This window comes from Chlorocebus sabaeus, chromosome 11, assembly GCF_047675955.1.
Source record: "Chlorocebus sabaeus isolate Y175 chromosome 11, mChlSab1.0.hap1, whole genome shotgun sequence".
NCBI lineage: Eukaryota > Metazoa > Chordata > Mammalia > Primates > Cercopithecidae > Chlorocebus > Chlorocebus sabaeus.
The window spans coordinates 129,242,849-129,268,984 of record NC_132914.1 but is presented as its reverse complement, the minus strand read 5'-3'; the positions used below and the strand labels follow the sequence as shown (position 1 = coordinate 129,268,984).

Sequence of the window (26,136 nt, the reverse complement as noted above, 5' to 3'; positions counted from 1 at the left end):
ACTGCAGGTCACCAGTGTTTATTCTGAGACATCAAGACTGCATTTACCTAACAACATGGCTTTCAATAAAAAATATCAAAGGATGGATTGAGACTTAAGAAAGTTCAAAGGCTCATTAAGTCCTTCTCCTTTCACTTAGAAGGGCCATGAGACCACTGAATTTACACAGCACTCAGGCCTTAAACACCGGTGACTGACCCATCAGGGACAAGGTAAGCAATGTCCTTCTCACCTGCCGTTGCTCACTGCTGGCATTTTCATCGATTCTTACATAGGTGAGGTAATGGAAGTTCAAGAACATCTCTAAAATGTCCAACATAAGAATCATCTGTGATAAAATCAGCACCCGACGTCCTTCAGATTTCAACTTCTGAAGCAAGATAGCTAAAGCTTCCAACTTTCCTGGGAAACGAATCACATCAAGAGTGTCTCATCATCCAGGGCCAGCCCAGCTCACACGGGCCACACCACCAACTGCCCCATACCTGAATCGAACTGCACCAGCCTCAGCTCAGGGAACTGCAGCAGGCGCGGAGCCGTTGTCTGCCGCAGCTGCTGGAAGTAAGGTGCAGCATGCTCTCTCAGGCCCTCCCTGAAGATCCTCATTCTGTGGTTGTACAAGGGTGGCGGCCGCGGCACCCATAGGGATGGGGGTGCTGCCACCACCGGAGGAATCACAAAGGCAACCCTGAGGAGCAGAAAGCATGTTTTATCACCACCAGGAGCCACACACCTTCACCCAGCATGGGGGCTCCCAAAAGATGTGGCAGAGACCTCCGGCAGTCCAAGTTCCAGGAAACAGCAGGGCTCAACCCAGTCACATGGGGACATGGCTGTTGGCACACGGGTAGGGGCCCAACGAGGCAGATCCTAACCAGTCCTGGCCAACCACCACCACCTTAGGGACTACTTCAGACAGTCCAGGGCTGACCGACCAATGGGGGTGGACTCCCTAGGCCGCAGGCACTATTCAGAGATGAGCCATTCTCTTTCCAGCGTGTCTTCAGCTGGAAAGTTTGGGACAAAGGTGCGCTGTCTCGTGGACCCTAGAACTGCTACGGACTGTGTCACCAGGATGGGGGCCAGACTCAGGGTGAAGGAATCTTTAGGACAATGACAATATAGCAAAGATCGCACAGCCAACCTGAGGCCCACCTTGCAACCTGTGGAGGTCACCTGCGCCAGAAGGCCCTTGCTATGGACATCAGCTATGACTCACTCCCAACTGTATACAAACTGAAAGAATGGTCAAATGTTCAATGAGGGAGGAGTACACAAAGACAAACCAGTACTTGAAAGAAAAACTCCAGGAGCACAAGGTCACTGACTTAGCCACTCCTAGACCAGGAGATGCCAGAGGTGGCTTGTTCGGCCTTGGAGAAGCACTCGCAGTTTTCTTTTTTTCCATTAATTCTGTTTCCTGATCTGAAAGCACTGAAATAGGTAGACCTGAAAGCTGAGCTGAGCCAAGGTACAGGAAGAAGCCAGGTTTCCCTTTGTAGATGGGATACAACTATGAGAAATACAACAGCTGTAAAGAAGGGAAGAAAACATGTCTGAAGCAGAGCCTGGAGACCGAGTCCAAGCAGGGAGTGGAACTACAAACAGGGTAACGCGCTCTACTGAAAGCAAGCTCAGTGAGAGCGGCCAGGTGCCCACCATGCCCACCAGAGCTCGGATTTGCTCTCCATTAACGCATGTTCTGAGCTCAACTCTGGCACATATTTGTCATCATGTAACGTTCACTCACTCATGAGGATCTTTTAATACAGTCATTGTTTTGAAAGAATCAAATGGAGAAAGTCCTTAGCAACACAGTCATTTGTCCCCAAGCACAGTGTGAGCTCAGTGCTGTGGCTCTGCCCCGGGGCTGCCAACTTCCTTCAGAAGCCGTGCCTGGCACTGAGACCCAGATAATAAAACCATCTAATCCCAAAGCTGAAGACCTCAAACAGTAACTTCAAAACGGACTGCTAAGGGACAGCGTGGGGAGAAGCCGATGGGAATAAGATGAACATCCACGAGACAAGAAGGGGCCTTGCTGGGGTGTAACGCAGCCAGAGAGCACCGAAAAGGCCACGAGGTCTGCAGTACCTGTCAATAACATCCTGCAGAGACTCTCGACACTGACAAAGCGTCAACATCAGCTCACTTGGACTTTCTGAGGATGAAGCGTAACTGTGTGCTGGCCCGGCCTCCTTCTCACGATGGCCATCCAGGGACCCACGCCACTGTACCCTTCCGTGGCCAGGCAGGGCACAAATCCTTAGCAAGTCTCTGCCATAGACTGGAGCTTGAGAACAGCGCCGCTCGTTGACCAAATAAATCTGATCCAGGCGCTCTTTCAAGAGTCTGGTCTTCTCCTCCTTTATCAAAAAGTGATGAAAAACAGTTACTTGAGAAACAGAACGACAAGTTACCGTCTTCACCAAACCCCCTGGAATTTCCCACGCATGGGATCCACTTCAATATCCAAGGTCTTATGTTACAGGAAATAGAGACTGAAATGAAGCCGAGAGCTACAGGAAACAGAAATGGAAATGAAGCAGAGAGCACAAGCATTCTCTTCTCTGTCAAGATGGGAAGTATTTCTCAAGACACAAGTGAGTAATTCTAATGCCCAGGAAGACTTGCAGAAGGACATAAAAAATACAAAAAGAGATTTTGGCAGTCGTAAGTCCAGTTTCATTTCTTGTATTAGGAAATTTGTGTTTTAAAATAAGAATTCAGTAACATAACTTGAGGATTCACAGGAGCCTTTAAATATCACAACCGAACACAACAAGCAGCTCTTGGAAAGCCACTTGTCCACATGCACCAGGGTCTCAAGCTCAGGTGCTTACCTGGGTTGGCCCTCCAATGGGAGAAGCTGGTTTGGAGGCCGTTCCAGGTTCTCCCACAGCCAAGGCATTCACCGCCACGCGGCCCGGAACGCCAACTACAAATGCATAAAGGAAGAGGTGAAAAGGAATGCCAAGTTCGCAGGATTTCATCTGCCACCAGCATGCTCCATGGAACCTCGCCCTCCACCAGCACACTCCGCAGAAAGTCATTCTGCAACAGCATGTCCCCAAGGCCTCATCCTCCACCAGCACGTGGCTGGAATGTGCATGGCTCAAACTTAAATGCTTTAGATCTGCCACGGAAGCATGCTGGCTCCCAGGCCATGACTGGAGCTGAATGGAGCCAGGAGTTTACCCCTTTCCCTTGGGAAGCACTCCAGAGCCACCCAGAAGCATCCCAGCATACCTCCAAGGCCCTGGGTGCCCCATCGCCATCAGCATGTGGCCACCTCCTAGCCCAGGTGACAGCCTGATAACTGTGAGGCCTCTGCCTGCCATGAGCAGCCCAGCCCTGGCAGGATGTCCACCCAGTCCTCACGACTGCAACAGAGCAAGCCAGTGCCCGTTTCATATCTGTTCCCCGGAGCTGCTCCTGACATGACACCAGCTACCAGCCAGGGCCAGCGAGGAAGGCAGAAGCTGTGCCACTTAGTGCGGCAGACTTTCCTACACAGATGTGGTCAAAGAGGTGTCTGAGTGCTGAAAAGGGGCCCAGGGGTTAAGAGTCACCCTAGGGGAAAACAAAGGGAGAGAGGCTGAGGTTGTCAGAACTCAGCACTTGGGGGTAGGGGTGTCTGGGCTCAGACCCTCAGGGTCCAGGACTCCCGTTGGTACTGGGGTCTCTGAAGCGGAGGAGGGCTTCCACAGGACAGTGACTCCTCAGCCCGCGAAGAAGGTGCAGCAGCTGGTTCTGGAATCCCCAAGATGCCTGGTTCTGGAGGTAGCGGCAAAACCTGGCGAGTGGAACTGCTGACCACGCTGGCATGCAGGACTGCTGCTGGGTGACGCTAACAGGACTGGAGAACAAGCCATGGCCCCTCCCCACTCCAGGCTCGCAGCCTCCTCTGATGCCTAACAGAGCCTAACAGGTTGGCAGTGGCCCACCCAACATCACTGCCCACTACACAGAGGCGGGGCTGGAACTGAACAAACACCACTCGGCCACCAGGACAAGGGCTCCATCCCAAGGAGAGAGCCTCACCCCTCTAGGCTCCCAGCCGCCTCCACGGGTCTTTGGGTTCCAGAGGACACACCACATCATGACAGAGCATGTCCAGGGAGACCCAGGGCCAAGGCAGGGGCAGAGTGAGGACTCAGAGGTGAAGCACGTGGCGAGACAGGATGAGGAGTGGCAGCTCGGGCCGGACAAAGAACCAGGCCCTGCGTGGGCGGCCACACGGTCCCACTCCCAGGGGAGACTGAGCACACTGAACGTGTTGGCGATATACAAAGCAGCAAGATTTCTCATGATTCCAAATTTCTTGTGAGAACACAAACAAAACAAAACCCTAAGGACAGTGGAGGCTGGTTATATCCAATCAATACCTTTGAAAGCACAAGAAAAAGAAAATAAATCAGGCTGAATGACACATCTATAGAAATCAGAGATGGCCACACACTAGACTGTGCTGTTCTGAGATACAGTCAAAGACACATGAATGCCTTCCACTCGCCTTAGATGGAAGAGGAAGAAGCTTCCAAGCCAAGTCTCCCTCCTGCTCAGAGCACCCTACCTTGTGGGGTCAAGGGTGCAGGGCTGGGACCGCCGGCCAGGGGCTTGCTTCCCAGGGCGCCGTGCACAGCGCCCGCCTGAGACACGGTCTGCATCACCACGGGGCCAGGGGCTCGAAGGTAGGGTTGCCCGGGGGCGGACACGATCTGGAGGACGCTGCCTGCAATCATAGGTCCGCTAGGTGTCAATAACAGGCACGTGTACATCACAGTCACACACTCCAGGCACTTCCAAACAGTACAAAATAAGTCGACAAACTGAAAATCAAATCTAAACAAACAAATCAATGCAAAGTTCAGTCACTGTGAGAAAAGTGGCAACCCATCACCAACAGTGGATGACAACACACTAAGAGGCAAGGTCTCTTGCTCAATGTCAAGAAAAGGCCATCTACCCTCTGTCCCTTACAGAAGGTGTGTGACACACAGCTGCTGAGGACCTGCTGTGCTGTTTGAGGTACTGAGCTGGACATCCTCACTCCCAGATCACCGCAGTCACTCCTGACAGCAGTCAAGGAGAAGGAAGAAATGGAACAAAACCCTGTTTTTAGCCCAGATGCCTGTGGCTTTTCTGCTGCTTTTTAAGGAGGCTGCCACTTTGGATCTTGTATGACTGCATCTTTCTGACTTCTTTTACTCTGGAGATAGCTTCCCATGTCATACTTTGTGAAAACTGGCGGCCATCAGAGATGTTACCAATTGGCCCCGCCTCTGTGGGCCAAAAAAATGTTTAAAAAAAAAAAGAAAGGAAGTAAACCAAACTGAATCGTTTCTCTGTGGCAGGCCTTGTTCTGCTGAGATGTGTGTCTCTCTCCAAGGAGGTCAGTGGGCTCACCCCACTTATGACAAAACCTTCCACGCTGACAAATACCACAGGCAGCCATCATGAGGAAAGCACTGGGGAGGGCGGTCGCTGAGGCTGCAGTCAGGGAAGGTGGGGGAAGGTGCCGCCGGGGCTGCTGTGTGGGGGTGGGAGGGAGGCAGCCCCTAAGGCTGCTGTCGAGGAAGGAGGGGAAGGCGGCTGCTGGAGCTGCTGTGGGTGCTCCCTGAACCCTAAACTAAAACAGAGAGAGCTAATGATCCCACCACCAGGACAAGGCACCACTCAATTCCTCTCCCTCACTTTTTTTAAAGAGCAGTTACTATATAAACACACTGCTCTTCACCAAAGGTCTGGGCTTTGGGTCTGGGAGTTAAAATTAAGTCTGTTGATAGAAGAAAATGATTTCTCATACATAAAATTACTAATCCTGTGGTGTTTTGGGGACAATTTGTCTCACACCTATATTAGAAAGCAGCAACTATTTCTGTTACTTATCTATTATTTAGAGATGGGAGCCTCACTCTGTGATCAGGCTGGAGTGCAGTGGCACGATCTCGGCTCACTGCAGTTTCAACCTCTGGGGCTCAGGTGATCTTCCCACCTCAGCCTCCCGAGTAGCTTGGACCACAGGAGAGCACAACCACGCCTGGCCAAATATTTCTACTTTGATCTACAAAATACGAAACTCTCTTCAAAGGGCAGATGCTGGGAACGAACGTGCCTGTTGTTTGTCTGACACGCGTCAAGCGCAGGCAGCCCAGTGGCTGCTGAACGGCGTCTCGCTGGGCCGGTCCTCCGCGGACCATGAGACGCACCATTGGACACAGGGAAAAGCCTGAAGCATACATGCACGAAGCAGGCCTGCGGGCAGCAGGGCTCATGGTGAGGCGCTTTTGGCACTTTCGGCGTCAAGTGCTCTCTCTTCCTTATCCTTACCTTGCAGCTGCAGCGGCTGGCCCGCCGTGAGCTGCCGGAGCTGGCTATGCGACAGGGTGAACTTGCTGCCCTGGAACTGCAGTGTCACCGGCGTCTCCGGCTGAGCCACGCGGCTCTGTGGTCCTGCGATGGATGCCAGCTGAGCTATTTTCACTACCTCGCCACCTGTTGAAACGGAGATGAAAAGGTGAATTCAGATCATTTTGGAAAAAATTTGGGTGTGTCATATTGACAATCATTTCTTGTATATAATGACCATCTATCATAAACTGAAGCACCACAGAAATGTTTACCAGGTAGTGTTTTCTACCACTTTTTAAAAATAATTATTTTCATTAAAAAGAGAAAACAAAATGTCAGATTTTAATGGTTAACTTTACTTAACCATAATTGGTAGGGATTTTAGATATCAGATATTGATAATATTAAGGAAGCTATTAAGGAATATTTTACTTTTCTACCCAAACAATAAAAAAGCAGCAAACATCAAAAACAGCAGAAATCAGCTGCATGAAGTGGCTCATGACTGTAATCCCAGCACTTTGGGAGGCTGAGTTGGGTGGATCACATGAGGGCAGGAGTTCGAGACCTGCCTGGAAACAGGGTGAAAACCCATCTCTACTAGAAATGCAAAAAAAAAAAAAAAAAAAAAAAAAAAAATTTAGCTGAGGCATGGTGGCGGGCGCCTGTAATCTGAGCTACACAGGAGGCTGAGGCAGAAGAATCGCTTGAACCCAGGAGGCAGAGGTTGCAGTGAGCTGAGATTGGGCCATTGCACTCCAGCCTGGGCAACAAGAGTGAAACTCCACCTCAAAAAAAAAAAAAACAAAAAAAGGCAGAAATTTATTTGTAATACACTTGGAAACTCACACATGAACCTAAACTTTAGAGAACTTTATAAACGTGGAAAGTACCTGTCCAATTTAGCTCACAAAGAGAGACTGTATCTTCACAAATATGAAAAATAACTAGCTTCAGTTACACCCATAACTCTCCAAAATCTAGGAATGTATTTTTATTTATTTTGTGAGAGACAGGGTCTGGCTATGAACCAAGCTGGAGTGTGGTAGCAGGATTATAGCTCACTGCAGCCTCAAACTCCTGGGTTCAAGTGATCTTCCCACCTCAGCCTCCCAGGTAGCTGGGACTACAGGTGTGAGCTACAGCACCTACAAGATCTAGCAATGCCTCTAAATACATAAATAAATCACATACATAAAAAAATCTTGAAGATATAAAACTTCATACTAATTTGAATTAGACGGTAAAAGTCAATCTATAACATTTACTGTTTTTTTAAAAAAGTAAAACTTAGCGTTGCTTAAAACCCTTTTTTTGAAAAAACATAACTCAGACGTGGTCATATGCCCCCAACTCAAAAAGGTATTACCTTCCGGCTACAACTGAACAACAGGTTTAAAGATTTATTTCCCAATGGTTGATACTTGAGTCTAAATGTTCTTCCCAAGAAAATCCATGCCAGAATTATTAGTAATATGATAAAAAGAACAGTTAGTAAGAGACTAGAAAAATGTCTAGAGGCATCTTGCCCACAGAATAACTGTGAACAAGGAGGGGAAAATGGAAACAGAAGACAGAGATTTGTGCATAGAAGTGTCAATCTCCCAACAATCCTCCTTGCTCCATACACAGGTGAGAACCGACCCACAGGAAAAGCAGTTTTGCTCACTTTACAGATCTCCCAAAGAACAGCTCCTCTGGCAACCACCAACATGACTTTCATCCCACGCAAGACAGTGTCTAGTTTGATAAAGATGTAACATATGCAATTGCTTTCTCCCTTAGGGCAATTAACTAGGACAATTACTCTTTATTTTTGGGCAATGGGAGAGAGAGAGATTTGTAAGGAAAGACAATTAGTTCGAACTCAGTGTCTCTCTGCATCACTCCCTCTCCCATCTCCATCTTTCCAGAAAGGCCTCCACACAATTTGGCTACACCAACGAAAAAAGGAGTTGAGGTGGCACTTGAGAAACAATATAATACTTTAAGTCAGGATAATTTCCACCACAGAAAGAATAGGGTACATGTAAGGTCTGAAAACATACTAATTCCACTGGACACAGCAAAATGTTCTGTATTTAAAAAATTAATAACTGTGTTTTTTAAGTCATTAAATTGTTACAAGTTATCTTGATTGAGCAATTATTCATCCCAAGTTTAAGTTTGGTAACAGGCAAGAGATTAAAAAGACCTAATTTTTTTAGGAACCTAAAGCTTGTTCACATGACTGGCAAGGAAGCGACCTTAACAAAAGCAGTCGCTGTCACTCTAGAAGCATCTGCTCCCCCAGAGTGCACCTGTGTGGCTGGTGGAACAAGGCCGGGGCTAACACTGGGAAGTGCCGACAACAGCACCAAAGCAGTGAGTGAGCGCAGCAGGAAAGCAGAGCTGGATGGCGGGGTCAGGAGAGAGAGCACAGACAGGAGAAGGCCGGACGCGGCCTCCGCAGAGGCGCTCCCTGCTAGACTCATGCCAGAGGTGGCTGCACTGGTGAGAGGCAGCGCTGGGCATGGGGCTGGGGAAAGACACAGGAGTGGACAGCAAGGCTCCTCCTACATCCCCGTGTTCTTAACACAACTCCTCTGGGGTAGAGAGATGGCAGAAACCTGGAAAGGTGAGGCCACTTACTAGGCAAGCGGGCCTGGGCCTGCGAGGTGAGCACCAGCCTCTGAGGCAGCGCGCTCTGCCCGGCCGCGTGCGAGGGGGCCTGGGGCTGGGGCGGGGGCTGGCCTGGGGTGGAGGCCTGTGCTGTGGTCTGGGCCCGCAGTTTCGCAGGATGGGCCGGGCTAGCGGCTGTGCTGGAGGCCGAGGCGGGCTGGTGTCGTGGAGCACTGGCGGAAGCCTGAGAGGTCTGAAACGGGGCTGCTGCTGCTGCAATCGATAAGGTTTGTTTGTGCAAAGCTGTTAGAGGTTCTTAATAAAATACAATATTTTAAACCGAATTTTAAAGAAATAAAATAAACATTTCACACTGTCTCTCAAATGAGAAGCCCCCTCTTAAGGAAAAAAAAAAGGAGGGGCCATATAGTTTACAGAGTGAGAGAAACGTAATTTTACATGTCGTCAATTATCTTCACTTTGAGCTACGCGGTACATTTCTCAGAGTAAACAGAAACTGTTAGAAGTCAGCCCAACCAAACATTAGTATCAATTAGAAACTATTTCCTAAACACACAAAAAAAACATCAACAGAGCTTCCACTCATATTTCTATACAGAACGCTGGCAACAATGCAGGTCTTCTCATTTATTTTTAGCTCAGAAAACCCAATGGACATGGTGTGGAGGGCCCCTTTGGCCACGTGGTGAAATACTACTTTTAACTATTTTGATGACCTTTTCTACACTATCCTTCCTCAAAAGAATAATCAAGTTCAAGTGACAGCACAAAATACAATATGAGCAGACGTTCTCAGGAGTCTCCTAGACGACTGCACGCATGCGCCTCTTGTCAACAGAAACAGCCTGCCCAGTGGCTGTCAGTATCAGATCAACACTTATTAACCTAGGAGTGAAATTTCTTCAATAGGGAAAACATCCATTACCAGCCATCAAAAAGTCTAAAACTCATCAAGAACTCAACAAGGCACCTTCAGAGAGCCAGCAGGTGGTGCCTATTCCCACTTGGGGACGATTACCACGTCCAGAGGCGCAAGAAGAAAGTGCCATGAACTTGTCCCACAAAAACCTCCACAAGGCGGAGAGCAGACAACTACGTGAAGTCTACCTTTTGCCTCCGGATTGGCAGAGAATGTGGCGATGGGCGGCCGTCCTCGAAGCGGGCCCTGTGGAGCAGCAGAGGCCGTGGTGGGGGCTGCCGTCCGGGGCGGGTGAGTGCTGGGGAAAGCCACGGTGCGACCCTCGGGCTTCTGGCCGTACTGCACAGGCTGAAACAACCTAGATGCCCGTTGTTCCAGGCAAGAAGACACAGAGCATCAGACCACAGAAAGAACAGGCCACCTCAAGGAGCCGGGGTTCACCGCTGCCCACAGGAAGCCAGCTCAGGGGCCAGCACCCAGAGTGCAGTTTACAGAGGGAAGGGAAAGACGCCTAAGTACTGCCCTAGGTAAGCTCCCCCCCAAGCCCGGTAGCAGTGGCTAAGAAGACTTAAGTACACCAAAGTGGTATGTTACATCTGCCCAGATTCCTGGGAATACAAGGATGAAAGCTGTTTTAACTTTCACAATCGTATCAATGTAGATTAGAAAACAACACATCTATTATAGCACAAGGGCTAAGGGGAGTGAGAAGAAACATCAACTTGACAAAAGTCTGATCAAGTGGCCGTACAAGTGATGGTTCACTGTTGCCTCAAACTCCTGGCTTCAAGCAATCCTGCCTCAGTCTCTAAGTAGCTAGGAATACGGGTATGCACCACCACGCCTGGATTGTATTTTTTTTTTTTTTTGAGAGATAGGGTCTCACTATGTTGCCCAGGCTGGTCTCCAACTCCTGGGCTCAAGCGATCCTGCCACCTTGGCTTCCCAAAGCATTGGGATTACAGGCATGAGCCACGGTGCCCACTTTAAGCTGGGAACTATACTGGCCATTTTCAAAACCCCTATACAACGTAACAGGCAGAGATGGCCATCAAAAGTCATTTTTAGGCCGGGCGTGTGGTCTCACACCTGTAATTCTAGCACTTTGGGGGACTGAGGCAGGAGGATTCCTTGAGCCCAAGAGTTCAAGACCAGACCGGCAACAGAGTGAGACCCCTGTCTCTATTAAAAACTTTTATAAACTTTTTTGTAAAAGGCCATTTTAAAAACACAGACTAGTACCCACTAGAATGGGTGCTGTTCATTTAACTGAGGGCTGCAGGCTCCCTGAGGAGCAGCCTGCTGGGTCGTGGCTCCTCAAGCTAAGCAGAAACCTCTGGTACTGACGAGGGGAGGGTGATCCACTCAAAGTCCCAGTGAAGCCAAGGACAGAAGTGCCAACAAGAAAGACTTGTCTGCAGAACTGGCCCCTCATCTCTGAACGCCTCTCTCCTCTCCTTTCCTTTTTAACCCAAGCACAGGATTTGGGATACTTCCAATTGCTAGATTTAGACTATGAGTCATTTATATCTTGTTTTAATCATCTAACGTGTCTGTCCCTCCCAGCCTCACGGCATTGGCAAAAGCATCACTTCAGAATCATTCACATGTCACTTGTAAGACAATGACATCACGGTGGGGGTGGAGCCCTCTGCCTGCCACACTCACGACACGTGTGGTCCGGCCACACCAGCCTCCACCACAGGAGGCACCAGGTTAAATGCAGCCCTGATACCCACCCTACCCTGAAACTGCCACAAAGACGATCAAGGAGGTTGCTGCTCAGGGAGGCAAGTAGTTGCACTGCACCACACAGCCTAAAAGGCATCTGCACAGCCACACGTACCACAGCCAAGGACATCAGCAAGGTCCCAAGAGCAGCAGGTAACCCAAGTACATTAGCAGCCTTTCTTTCACCACGCACAGACCCGGGTCAGCTGCAGGGACCCTGGGAGCCGACCCTCCCTGCTGCCTCTGGGTCGCACGCACCTGCTGGCCTTCAGCTTTGCTGCTGCTGGTCGGGCTGCTGGGGCTGCTGAAATGGAGATTTCTTCCATGAGTTTCCGTGGTATCTTTTTCTTAGACAGCAATTCTGCCTCGTGACGAGTGATTTTATTTTCTAAGCCGATGAGATCAAACATAGAAAGATCTGTTTCCTAGAAAGAAAAAGAAAAAAAGTCTTGCTGCATGAAGTGGCATAAAAAGCACCTAAGAATCAAAACTGATTTCTATGGCAGGGCCCTAACGTGGGCATCCAGACGCGCCCCCTCTAACGGTCGCTCGGCAAGCAGACCCTCCTCCACGCCAACACACAGGTGCTGTCATGCCCTTGGTGAAGTACTAAGGATGCACCGTGCATGCTCAGCTGCTTCTCACAGTCCACAATCCACACAACACCAAGAAAGTCTGCCCTCAGCATCTCTGCACCCTGCGAGCCCGCCTCCCTCAGGTAAACTTCCGGAGGCGGAACACTCCGGCAAGGGGTGGCAAGCCATCAGTGCTGCTAGACAGTGCCATGTATCACAGAGCTGCAATTGCAATTGCAGAAGAAGAGCTGGTTGAGAACCATTTCCAAGAATGGTTTTATCTATAATGTGCCTGGAAAAGACATCCAACAGTGATTCCGCTTTCTGGATCCTCCACTTACCCTCCAGAAATCTCTCTCCAGTGCCTTCAGGATTAGAGATGCAGACGGATATTCCAGGGGCCCCGCCACATAGGAAGAGCCTGGGTGCCGGGGCTCGACGAGCCCAGGGTGATTGCAGATGCGCTGCAGCCGCACGAGGATGCTCAGGACATTGACAAAGTGCCCGCTCTTCAAGGCCTCCTGAGTGCTGCCCGTGGAGGAAGAAGCATGAAGCATTCAATCCAAATGGCACATGGACATATTCCCACCCTCACGATCAACTGTCTCAACTCCAGAAAGGTGGACAGAAGAAGATTTTTCTAGGTCCGTTTACTGAGTTAGAGAGAGTGGCCATTCAAGACCACGTCCCAGGCAGGGCCTTCTGCACTTGCTCGCCATCCCCGTTTAGAGTGACACCGCCCCACCAGAGCTGACCAGAGACAGCCACTCCAGTTCATTCTTCATTCACAATCATAGCGAATGCTCTCAAAGAGACGTGAGGGGCAACCGAGGGGGATGAGCAAAGTGAGGGGCAGGGTGAGCGCAGCAGAGCAAAGCCCCTCACACAACTGCTTGGCAGCTCTGACACCTGGTCCTGCACTGGCCCTGCAGGCGGTGCGCAGGGGTAGACAAGGGCCCAGGTCCCTGCCCTGTGCGTCTTACCACCCAGTGAAGGGGGCAGACAGAAGGACCTACAACGCACACTGGGACCAGGGCTGGGTAGGAAATGGGACCGTGGTAGGGAGTAGCCCTCTGGCGTGAGCACAAAGCACCAGGCAGCCTGAGGGAGGAAACCAGGGTGACAGTGACGACAGGTAACTGGTCTGGAGAGAGATGGCAGACTCATGGGAAGAGAAGGGAGGAGAGAGCAATGGCAAATTTCCAACCCAAACAACTGGGTTGATGGTGGCGCACACCCTAAAACGGGAACACCAGGGAGGGAGCCAGGCTTGGGAAAACACGAACTCAGTTCTGCCATGCTGGATGTGAGGAGCTCAAGGGTCAGCTCAAGCGCAGGTGACAGAAACCACCATGACATCAGCACAGAACCCAACCAGGGCCGGCACGGAGGCTCACGCCTGCAATCCCAGCACTTTGGGAGGCCAAGGTTGACAGCAGCACGCACCACAGAACCCAACTAGGGCCGGCGTGGTGGCTCGCCTGCAATCCCAGCACTTTGGGAGGCCAAGGTGGGCGGATCACTAGAGGTCAAGGGTTCGAGACCAGCATGGCCAACATAGTAAAACTCCGTCTCTACTAAAAATGCAAAAAAAAATTAGCCAGGTGTGGTGGCGCATGCCTGTAATCCCAGCAACTCGAGAGGCTGAGGCAGGAGAATCACCTGAACCTGGGAGGCAGAGGTTGCAGTGAGCTCAGATCGTGCCACTGAACTTCAGCCTAGGTGACAAGAGTGAGACTCTATCTCAAGAAAAATTTTTAACAAAACAAAACAAAACAAAAAAACGAAAAACAAAAACCCAAGCAGGAGGGCTCCACAGGGGAGCCGATGCCTGGAGTCTTGAGTCCCCACACAGCTAGGCGCATGAGAAGCACATTGCATAGGGGCTGAGAAATGAGTGGAGACCGAAAAATGGAGACAAGCATCGGGAGAGCTCCTGCGAGCCTGGCTCTGGAGAGCAGCGGTGGGAAGGAAAAGAGGCCAGGGAAGGACTTACATGCACAACGGCCGGGGCACAGCACGTGCTTCAAAAAGAATGGCTGAGAAGATGGATGATTCCGGAGAAGGGATGGAACTTAAAGCCCACATGGACGGGCTGATAACAGAAAGGCAACTCGCCCTGGCTAACAGGAACCAGGAGAGGCCAGCACAAGTGCAGGGTGGTCTGGGCAGGTAGGGAGTCTGGTCTGGCAGCTCTGGAGCTCACGGTACAGAAACATGGGCGCTGCCCTCACGGCAGCGGGTGTGGCACGGTCCCTGCAAGAGGGAGGAGCTGACCAGGACAGGACGCTCCTGGACCACCCGAGGATCCCGTTGAGCACCGGACAGCGCCCCAAACACTTGATTACCAGGTGCTCTAGGGGGGCGAGGCGTGCGCACACCTAATGCACTACAGCTTGATTTCAAGGAAAGAAAGAGGAAAACGTGCATGAGGAGTCCAAGTGCCCTCCTGCCATTCCGCCCGGGGAGCAGATGCCACACAGCCAGCCTGAGCCCAGCAGAAGAAGACATGCTTTCCCCCTACAGGTCCCAGGGCCACCAGCCTCTCACACCTCAGACAACACTGCAACCCTGAAGGCAAACCACCATGTTGCATGGGCACAACCCCAGAAGGGCAATGGGTCAGACTCCCTGAGATGGTCCCTGTACGCAGGGCGTGGTCAACGTGACTTCCCTGACACGCTGGCGCCCAAACCCTGCATACGTTGTGAGCCCTCTCCACTCAAACGACAACTAGTGTGTTACCAGCTGGCATAGGCTGATTTCAGTATTCTACTGAAAAATCTGACACCAGAGCTTCAGCAATGTGGTAAAGCGTTTTCTGTCCACGCATACAAAGTTTCTACAATGCCTGGAGAGTCTCGCCACTAACGGCGTGGAGTGAGGTGCTGCTCCACTGCCCTGCCTCTTGGAGAAAGGACGGTTGTACTGTGTCATTTGTGAATTTGAGAAATTCCACAGTCACCATGCACACTTACTTTCCTTCCTGAAATCTTCACTCACCAGGTTTAAGCTGCATTCACAGTCACCCTCCTCTCAAGGGTGCCCAGGCGCCACGTGCACATGCACAGAACCCTGGCAAGCCCCTGAGTGCATGCCCTCCGGCTGCAGAGCAGAGGATGAGGCACAGAGAGGGAGACCCAGGACGGGGGGTGGGGGGGGTGTGTGTGTGGCTAACATGGGCTCACCCCTAGTCTCCGCAAACCACAGTCTGCTGTGCCCATGGCCACGGAGTGCACTCACACGATCGCCTGGCATCTGCTCCCCCACAGCACCTCACCAGGGTCCCCATGTCGTCTCCCCACAAGGAGGGGAGCACATGAGCACATGGCTGGTGGAGGAGTGGGGTCGCTGATCCAGTGTGTCTGACTGTGGCCTGTGAGGGACACTGAGGTGGCATGGGGTAGGGGGTAACCCTGCAGCACTGCCTCATGGCCACACCCCCAGCAGAGACTGAGTTGTGATGACTAAGCACAGATAAATTTCAAATCCTCCAAAACTTGACTTCCAGGGTTTTTTGTGTTTCTTTCATTTAAACTCAGAAAACTGGAAAGCCAGACAGATCAAAACCAGGCACATCTGACGACCTCAGAGGATCAAAGGGGGGCCCCACACTGTGTCAACTCCAGGGGCACAGCTTCCAGCACCAGCACGTCCCTGCCAGAGGCACAGCAGCCAGCCATCACATGGTGTGCGCTGAATGGCGCATTCCACCCCATGCAACACCCCGCTCACTGCGCCGCAGACAGCAGCGTGCCACCTCCTGTGGGCCACAGCTGACCCAAGTTCTGGGGCCTCCAGGCTGGCTGTGGGAAGACGAGCTGCTCAATCATCGTCTCTCCCAGATGAATGGAAACTAAAATGCCCACAGAATTCTCTGGGCAACACAGACAGCAGCACCAGGACACCACCCTACACATGGCGGCTACACAGGAGTGGGGCTTCTGAGACAGGAAGTACAGCAGGGCCAGCATGAGCCTGAAACACCTGAGGCTGCAGAGTCTGCTGCCCCCAAGAGGGCACCTCGGCCTCCAGCTCCAGACACCCAATCCTTATGGAAAGGAGCTTTCTGCTGAGGCCACAGAAAGGGCCTCTGTCCCTCACAGGCAGGGACACCGAAGGGGGCACATGCCCAGAGTCCACACTCACCCGGGTTGTAGGATAACATCCTCGTATAAGGCTTTTTGTCGGTTAGAAAGGCGACACTTCAAAACATGCTCATATTTCTTTGTCAGTTGCTTTTCCACATCTCTCTTAGTTCTCCTCAAAATAAATGGCTGTGTCACCTGAAAATAAAAAACTGTTTACTGTTTTCTTTCCAAAAATGCTGCTGTAACACATTTACAATGAGGCATACACATGTTTAATCACTGAGCTGAAATGGCAGAGCCCAACCTACCCTGTGTAACCTTATGACCACCTTATGGTAGTAATCCTGGCTCTCTTCACTGGGGGCCCTCAGAGGGGAGCTCAGGTAGGGTCTGGAGATCCCTGGGACCAGGAAGTGCACCATGGTCCAGAGCTCCAGGAAGGTATTGTGCAGCGGCGAGTCGATCAGAAGCAGGCGTTGTTGGCTGCAAACAGGACAAGAGACAACACTGGAATTCTCCAGCCACGGGGCTGGATGCAGCAGCGTCTTCTCCGACAATGTGTGAGAAAAGGGACAGTTAATTTGACACTGTGAATGTCAACGTGCACATGACTGAAAAGGGGGGCTGCATTGACCCAGCTCTGGGGCTTTCTGGCCCACATGCTGGGATGAAGATGAAAAGCAATTCTCTAGCTCAAAGGCCATTTTTTGTGTCTGTAATTATGCAGATTTCTTCAAGAGAACCTTTTACATCAACAGCAAAGAACACTCAATGACAAGCACGGAACACACAGACCTCTGCAGGGTGAAAACCGCTTCCCAGTGCCTCTCGGTCATGCCTTTCACACGCTGCATCTCATCAATGATCAGACACTTCCAGCGCACTCGTGTGAAGGCGGTGAAGCCCCGGAAGAACTGCGTGTAGGACGTGATGCAGACGTGGAAGCTGTTGGGTTCGGCCCACTCCTGCAGCACAGAGAGGATGGCTCAGTGCCTTCGCACCCCACGGTCTTCCAAAACCACCTTGAGGACACACGCTTCCCAAAGCTCTCCACCCAGTGACTCCGTTCCCACCTATAATTCTACTCGCTTTTTTAAATAACTTGCTATTACCGCACAGAAAATGGCTGCGTTTATGTTTTTATCTCTTCCTCTAGGGGTCTAAAGCAGTTTCGTTGACAAATTAAGAAGCTATTCTGCAGGCGCTGACAATTACCATTTGGAAAATACTGAGATTATAGCAGAGGATCCTGAAGCAGGGCGAGCTCTTCTAGTATCTAATCAAAACAAGGGGAAGTGTGCTCAGAAAAATAAGAGATGTCAACATCTGTATTGCAACTGACTGCATTATATGCTTTCTAAAAACAAACTAAAAGCCAGACACAGAACTATGGCTTGAATGTGTTCCCTCCAAAATTCATGTTGAAATCTAACGCCCATGGTGGTAGTATTAACAAGTGGACACTTCCCTGCTCTCAAGGATGAACTTGTGCAGTATGAAACGGCTGGAGGGAACCAGCTTGGAGCCTTTTGCCCTTCCATCCCTTCCGCCATGTGCCCTCCAAAACATGCAGCAGCAAGGCCCTATCTGGGAAGCGGAAACCAGGCCCTCACCAGACACTAAATCTGCTGGCATCTGGATCTTGGACTTCACAGCCTCCAGAACTGTGAGAAATAAATGTCTATACTTACAAATTACCCAGTCTGTGACATTTTGTAATAACATCAAAAACAGACTAAAATAGTAAAAAAGAAAATACTACTGAAAGCTCACTTTTTCAGTAAACACTACTCAACACAATGTCGTCTAATGGTCCAAAATGTTCTACTCAATGGAAAGCTGTGATGAATCTACCTTTAGCGACCTTGTACTAGAAACTATAGGGCAGAGAAAAATTTTTAATAAGTTAAAATTTGTTGCAGAAACGTTATCTATTAGGCACGTTGTGCAAATGTTTCTATGGGTTTTAAATTCAGATCTGGGGGCACCCAGCTTCTCCTCTGTGCCTGTGGAAGTCAGCAGGGCCTCCAGGGAAAAGTGCCGCACTGCCCCAGAGAAGACCATTTCCGGAGGAAACTGCCCCACTTTCTGGGCAATGACACTGAGCTCTGTGCACATCTGGGCCTGCGAGGGTGTGGCCCTTCTCGCAGGGAACGGCCAGGCCGAGGCGGTACTGTCTATGCTTTCGAGGGGAACAACATAAAGGTTTGTTAACTCATGAATGAGTGATTTTTAATAATTACATTAGTAAGCATGTCTTCACATTTTTTAATGTGTCTTTTATAAAAATTAAGATGGCTTTCTGTTCAGCTTTATTTTATGTTTAAAAAAAAAATACCTGTCTCTTTGCTTTGAGTTCTCTGTGGCTGCCAATATATGAGAGGATTTTGAGCCCGGGACACCAACGTTTCAATTCAAGCTCCCACTTGAGTATATTACAACTTCTCACAACAACAAGATGGGGGCCCCAATTACCTACAAAGGAAAAAACAGAATTTTCCACGTCAAAGTATCTGTCATGTCCAGGCACCTAGCACTGTGTCTGACCAGAGACGCTTCCTCAGTATGAGTACGTGTGACATGAACCACCACACGACTGAGGCAGACTTGGGGGGAACAAGTGCATTCGTCTGGAGCCAGCACACCGCCCAGAAGCTGCTCCTTGGTCCCCAGGGTGCTGCTGCACAAGCAGCAAGCCTGGCTCAGAGGAGACCTCAGTAGACACACATTGAATGAACAGTCCCAAGAACACCCTGGTGTTCATTCAAACCACTCTTGAGCTCCTCCAAGAGACCGGAGGAACAAGCGACACTTAGAAAGTAGACTCACAGACAAAGAGAGCCCCAGACCCTGCTCAAGTCCTTCCCATAAGCCAGGCGACCATGCAGCAGGCGTCTAAATTGTGTTTTGTCAGCCAAGGGCTTGTGCCCATCACTGCTTCCCAAGCTTTAGTGAGGGCACATCCAAACCATCCTAAAATACATTGTTTCAAATTTCCTTCTTCAGAAAACTATGATTTTTTTTTTTAAGATGGAGTTTTGCTCTTGTCACCCAGGCTGGAGTCCAACGGCACAATCTCGGCTCACTGCAACCTCTGCCTCCCAGGTTCAAGTGATTCTCCTACCTCAGCCTCCTGTGTAACTGGGATTAGAAGCACACGCCACCATGCCCAGCTAATTTTCGTATTTTTAGTAGAGATGGGTTGTCACCATGTTGGCCAGGCTGGTCTCAAACTCCTGACCTCAGGTGACCCGCCTGCCTTGACCTCCCAAAGTGCTGGGATTAGAGGCAAGAGCCACTGAGCCTGGCGAGAAAACTAAGGTTTTTAAAGATTATTAGAGGAATACATACGAATTTCAACTTCTGTGCTATAAATGAAACATAAACCAAGTTACAAGACAGACTTAGTAGACTTTAAACAAGTATTTACAACACATCCATCTACAGCCATTACTGCTAATATGCAAAGCATTCCTGCTGATCCTGGAAAAGAACCACCCAATAGAAAAATAAACAAAGGATATGAACAGAAGTGTCACAAAGAAAAAAATATAACAGGACAATAAACTCTTTAAAAGACATAACCAGCTGGGCACGGGGGCTCACGTCTGTAATCACAGCACTTTCAGAGGCTGAGGCAGGCAGATCACAAGGTCAGGAATTCAAGACCAGCCTGACCAATACGGTGAAACCCCGTCTCTACTAAAAATACAAAAATTAGCTGCGCATGGTGGTGTGCGCCTGTAATCCCAGATACTCAGGAGGCTGAGGCAGGAGAATCGCTTGAACCTGGAAGGCGGAGGTTGCAGTGAGCTGAGATCATGCCACTGCAATTCATCCAGCCTGGGCAACAGAGCAAAACTCCACCTCAAAAAAAAAAAAAAGACACAACCCAAGGAGTAAGTAAACACAAATCAAATCCAGATGGTATTTTAACCCCCAGTAAAAAACAAGATTAAAAAAAAAAGAAGAAGAAAAGAAAAGCTGGCTAGGCACAGTGGCTCACAGCTGTAATCTCTGTAATCCCAGCACTTTGGGAAGCCAAGACAATCTCTGTAATCCCAGCACTTTGGGAAGCCAAGACAGGAGGATCTTTTGAGGCCAGGAGTTCGAGACCAGCCTGGGTAACATAGTAAGACCTCATCTCTCCAAAAAAAAAAAAAAAAAAAAAAATTGGCCAGATATGGTGGCATACACCTGTATTCCCAGCTACTTGGGAAGCTGAGGCAGGAGGATCGATCACTTGAGCCCAGGAGGCTGAGGTTGCAGTGAGCCAGGATCACACCACTGCTCTCCAGCCTGGGCAGACACCTGTACCAGCACCTGCACTGATGCAGACCACACACTAAGGCAAAGCCACATCAGCTCCAGTGCTTGCTAGGCCTCTATCGTGGTTGACTCCAATCTTTCTATACTCATCCCCCACCGTCCCCTCACACCCCCTTGCCCTCACACTAGCCTTGGTGGTGTTCCTGGATGTCAGCTGCATTTGTAGCCTCCACCCCCAGGGCCCCATCTCCCTGAGACCTTGCCCCAGCTGGCCAGGATCCTGTCACTATGCTGGGTCATCAGTCCATTTCAAGGTTCATCTGTACCAGTGTGGGGTTCCTGAAAGCAGGGCTGCACCCTCAGGACCTAGAAAAGTGCCTGGGGTCTGTGACAGCCACCACGTAAGGAGCAGATGAATGAATGCTGAATGATTCACTCATCTGTTCAACTGACCAAATACAATCCCCTAGTTTTAGAAGCACAGGGTACTTTCAGGCTGGGCATGATGGCTCATGCCTGTAATCCCACCACTTGGGGCAGCCAAGGCAGGCAGACTGCTTGAGCCCAGGACTTCAAGACCAACCTGGCAACATGGCAAAACCCTATCTCTATCAAGAATACAAAAATTAGCCAGTTTTTTGTTCAGTCACAGTGATCTTCCTCCTTAGGAGGCTCAGGTGGGAGGATGACTTGCGTCTGGGAAGTCAGGGCTGCAGTGAGCCCTGATCATGCCACTGCAATCCAGCCTGGGCAACAGTGCCTTAAAAAAAAAAAAAAAGAAAAAAGAGTCAGGCACGGTGGCTCAAGCCTGTAATTCCAGCACTCTGGGAGGCTGAGGTTGGTGGATCATTTGAACTCAGGAGTCCCAGACCAGCCTGGGCAACATGATGAAACCCTGTCTCTACCAAAAATTTTTTAAAAAATTAGCCGGGCATGGTGGCAAGTGCTTGTAGTCCCAGCTACTTGGGAGGCTGAGGCAGGAGAATCGCTTGAACCCAGGAGGCGGAGGTTGCAGTGAGCTGAGATCATGCCATTACACCCCAGCCTGGGCAACGAGAGTGAAACTCCATCTCAAAAAAAACAAAAAACAAAACCCTCTCTGGAGCTGAAGGGACCCTCAGCCCTGCCTCTCTCTCCTTAAACTACTTGGACTGAGACCCCCACTGCAAGCCCACTGTGCTCCATTTCTTTTCACACAGCCTTCAGTCAGAGCACCCATGGGGTCATCACTTCCCTAAGCTGACCCTCCTAATTTAAACACGTCCAACTTTTTTTTTTTTGAGACAGAGTCTCGCTCTGTCACCCAGGCTGGAGTGCAGGCTGGAGTGGCTCATTGCAAGCTCTGCCTCCCGGGTTCACGTCATTCTCCTGCCTCAGCCTCCCAAGTAGCTGCGACTACAGGCACCCGCCACCTTGCGCGGCTAGTTTTTTGTATTTTTAGTAGAGACGGGGTTCCACCTTGTTAGCCAGGATGGTCTCAATCTCCTGACCTCATGATCCGCCCCCCTCGGCCTCCCAAAGTGCTGGGATTACAGGCTTGAGCCACCGCGCCCGGCCCATCTTTACTTTCAAAGCTCAAATATGAAGATGAGGCCACGTCCCCTCTTCTCTGCAGGAATAGCAAAGCCTGCTTTAAGTCTGGAACATATAGTGGGAACCACATTGCAAGATGTTTACTGAACATTTCTCTTACAAGAGCAAGAACAGTGAAATCTTGTCCTGTGTTAGAGACACAAGTCACACCTTCTTCTGCAGCTAGGCACAGAGCAGGAGACTAAGGTGGGCACCTGACCTAAAAGCCAAGAGAGGAAGGGCAGTGAACAGGGAGCTGACTCTAAAGACTGGAAAGGAGGCCAGAGGGGGCCTACACAAGCTGGATGCCAGTCAGAAGTGTCAAGAGGATGAAGAACCAGGTGGGGCTGCCATGCAGAGGCTGAGCCCCCACAGGGTACCCAGGCCCATTCCCTAAGGAACTCGAGCAGTGGATCAGAAACGCTGCCCCACTGACAGGTGAAATCCAGCAAGAGAGACAAGAGGAGGTGTGCACATAGTAACACGAAAAGGATACAGTGAGCCAGGATGCGTGCCACAAACCACCCCACACAGTTGAGAGCCCTACAGTGGGGTTCGTGCCAGTCTAGAAGCAGCAAGGAAAGTGGACCACCTGCTCTGCTGCCCACACACTGCACGGTGACCTGACCCTGGAGTCACAAGGTTCAGTCACAGCCTGATGAGTTTCTGCATTGTATTAGATTTTCACTAATAGTTACTGGATGTTAACTGTGAACTAGTTTTTTATTCATTCATATAATGAATACCTCTGAGCCTCAATTTGCTCAGGTCAAAGGACAGAAGCAAAGAAGTAGATAAGATGGCCAAGTTCCCACACTCCCATCAAACACACTGGCCTACGGTAAGTCTTAGCAAATAGGTATTGTTCAAAAAACTAGCAAACTCTTACCTTCGTTACAAGCTAGGTGGGCAAAAAAAGCAATGATCTGCACTGTTTTACCCAGTCCAGCTTCATCTGCCAATATGCCATTGAGATTCTTCCTGTAGAGCTTGGCCAGCCAGTCCAGGCCAATCTTCTGATAATCTCTGAGAGCCCCGTACAATAGAGGCGGAGCATTAAACTTGACCTGCAGCGATGAACAGATCAAAGAGTGGCTGCTGGTCAAAACAATCACCAAACTTTTTCTAAAAACTGAAACCAAAGTCACACTATAAACCGATTAGAAAGTCACAAAAATGATCTACAGAAAACAGGAAGAGGAAGAATTGCTTCTTTTGGAGACCAAGTCTCGCTATGTCACCCAAGCTGGTCTTCAACACCTGAACATCTGGGCTGAAGCAATCCTCCTGCCTCATCCTCCTGAGTAGCTGGGACTACGGGAACATGAAGAATTGCTTTTTCTGACAACTCTGTAGTTGGGATAGAGCACTTCACTGGGAAGAGGAAAAGCTTTTCTCATGGCTAAGCTATGTGCTCTGTCTCTCAAAGGCCCATCCCACACTTGAAAAGCTCAGCGCCTCACCGAGGTTGTGACCCGAGCACTGCCCTTGGGCAGGATGGCTTCAGCCACTGCAGTGACGTCCGCAATGTCCTTGGCATTTGGCTTCCCGACATTCATCCTCTCGGCAGCTTTGAACTGATCCATGATGAAAAGTGAGTCAATGAGAACCAAGTCCTTGCGACTCTCCCTGTCGCCTGGACGGTCATCCGCATCTGTAACGACAATAAAACAGAGAAGTGGGGGCTGCTGAGAGGCCTTTATAAATCTGAACCTTTTTTTAAAACAGGAAAAAGTTTATAGAGTCCAACTACTTCAAATACAGAATTAGGCAATAACTTTTTACTTGGAATCCAAAATATCTAACAATGCTATCTGGATAAATGGGCGAGAACTCTTATGAAACTATCAAACCAAGGACCACTCCGGAAAGCCCTCCAAGAGTATAATCTGCCCCAAGTAGTCTGGCATTTTGGAAAATGTCTCCATAGCAATCAGGAGCTGGTATCACAGAGAGATACATGTAGGCGTTTCAGGGTTTAGGGATCTCCCCTCTATCACCAAGAAATAAAAAAGCAGAATGCTTTCCCAAATGTGGGAAACCGGGAGGAGACCAAACCTGCCCCTCCTTCCTCTGGTCCTGCTGGCAGTGTGGGGTCGGGAAAGGCCTGAGCTTCCCAGGGCTCCTGTGGGCCCCTCCCCAACTTCTACGCAGGAGTCTAACTGTCCCAAGAACTGGAAGGAGAGCAGTGAAGGCAGACTTTTTCTGGTATGCTCTGTGCATCTGTTTACAAAGTCTAATAAGTAAAATAAACTACTCAAAACTGATGTGTTAAACAAACACAGCACAGCCTGAATAAACATGCTATCTAGGTCCATAAAACAATGATGTTTATAAATCTAGAGAAAAATATTTTACACCCTTCACAACATGATCAAGCGTCCCAATAGCTGTGTCAGGTTAATAAAAGCACAGAATGTAACAAAATTCTATTCAACATAAAGATACTTATTACATATTTCTAATTTTTTATTTTATCAAACTAAAAGAAATTTTCTAAATCTTGTTTGAAGTCTTTGTCTGTAAGTATTCCGGCTTCTGCTTTTAACCCTGAATTCTTCCAAAGGCTGGTAGCGCACCTTCCTCTCCACTCGTGTCCTCCCCATCAGGCTTCGGCCGGGGCCACTGAGAACTCGGCAGGAAGGCGCCTTCGTACAGCTTCATCAGGTCCAGGAGGGGCAGCTCAGCTGCAGAGGGTTGAGGGCACAAGGGCTGTTACTTTATAACAACTGTCATTTGAATTGGGAAGGAGCAGCAGCCAGGAGAACCACAGTAAGAAGGGCAAGGGGCTTCCTCTCACATGTATTCCTTTTTCCGGCTTTAGATCACTCCTTGGAAAAAGATTACAATGTCTAAAAGCACACTTGTTTTTTCTAAAAACTAAAATGGTTGCCCATTACTGATAAAAGGTGTAAACTATTTTGTTGGGGCGTGCAAGGGGAATCATGAGAAATTACTCAGTAGGCGCAACACACGTTTGGGTCATGACATACCAGAGACCCAGACTTCACCACTACACAGTACAGCCAGGGAACAGCACTGAACTTGCACCCCTGAAATTTATGCAAATTTAAAAATGTATAAAATATTTTCTCTATAAAGATGAGAATCTTTGAAAGAAACTCAACCGTATTCACAAAAGATTTAAAATACCTGAAACAGTCTAAATGAACAGTAACAGTATAGATGAATAAATTAAAATGTAAAAAATGAACATTACTGATAGGAAATAACTGATGAAGATGATATATAAAAATATAAAACATCAAAGTAAAAAATAAAAGCAAAAATGTTAAAAAGTATGATAAAACATAGTTAGGCTTTTTTAAAAAAACACTCACCCTAATTGCTTAAAAAAAATACCACACATTAAATCCCCAATCACAATGGGCAAAGGATATGAAGCTGTTACATACACAAAAGTATAAAGGGTAATGAAATACTTTTTAATTGATCATCCCTGGAAATCAGTGCACAATTTGTTTAGTATAGAATTATCAACCACCTTAAAATCATAACACTGGGAAACTGTTATGAATTAGGTACTCTCACTTGCTGCTGATAATGGCGTAAACTGGCTGGATTTTTCTGGAAATCAACACGGAAAGCTGAAGGGCTTTGGAATCCAATGCCCTCAACCCGGTCGTTTCCCCCTTTAGTGAGTCTATCCATAGGAATGAGAAATGTGAACCCAGATTTCTGTTCAAAGAATGTTCACACAGTGGTAGATCTAACAGGGGAAAACACTTTAGTTGGGTTGTGTACTTGTGATATGTGAGCTTGTCTGCATCTATATTTTATGTCAAATAAGGACTGTTGAGTCAAAACAACAAATGCCATGGACAAGTACCCTACAAGGACCACGTTAAAGGCACTGCCCATTTGGGACTAGCAAAACACCCTTTGAATTCATTTGCTCAGGATGTTAAACATTCGCCACACTGGCTTGATGGACATAGACGTAACGGAGCCCAGTGAAAGTAAGTGTTGGCTGTGGAATCCA

At 49.2% G+C, this 26,136-nt stretch overlaps 1 protein-coding gene across 10 annotated transcripts in view; it reads right to left on the bottom strand.

Moving 5' to 3' along the window:
* EP400 (E1A binding protein p400) overlaps nt 1–26,136 on the bottom strand; it is a 127,997-nt gene that overhangs the window by 48,841 nt on the left and 53,020 nt on the right. For 6 of the 10 annotated variants that reach the window (XM_008005252.3, XM_073021250.1, XM_008005256.3 and 3 more), the window contains 17 exons: nt 24,713–24,820; nt 23,597–23,787; nt 23,023–23,200; nt 18,631–18,767; nt 17,088–17,257; nt 16,601–16,775; nt 16,351–16,487; nt 12,543–12,729; nt 11,885–12,051; nt 10,084–10,253; nt 8,986–9,228; nt 6,334–6,498; nt 4,577–4,735; nt 2,844–2,938; nt 2,095–2,366; nt 486–688; nt 233–402 (listed from right to left, as the gene is read on the bottom strand). In XM_008005252.3, coding sequence (XP_008003443.3) covers nt 233–402; nt 486–688; nt 2,095–2,366; nt 2,844–2,938; nt 4,577–4,735; nt 6,334–6,498; nt 8,986–9,228; nt 10,084–10,253; nt 11,885–12,051; nt 12,543–12,729; nt 16,351–16,487; nt 16,601–16,775; nt 17,088–17,257; nt 18,631–18,767; nt 23,023–23,200; nt 23,597–23,787; nt 24,713–24,820 — 2,927 coding nt within the window. The remainder of the gene's footprint in view (nt 1–232; nt 403–485; nt 689–2,094; nt 2,367–2,843; nt 2,939–4,576; nt 4,736–6,333; nt 6,499–8,985; nt 9,229–10,083; nt 10,254–11,884; nt 12,052–12,542; nt 12,730–16,350; nt 16,488–16,600; nt 16,776–17,087; nt 17,258–18,630; nt 18,768–23,022; nt 23,201–23,596; nt 23,788–24,712; nt 24,821–26,136) is intronic. The other 4 variants (XM_073021251.1, XM_008005262.3, XM_073021252.1 and 1 more) reach the window with 1 other exon arrangement.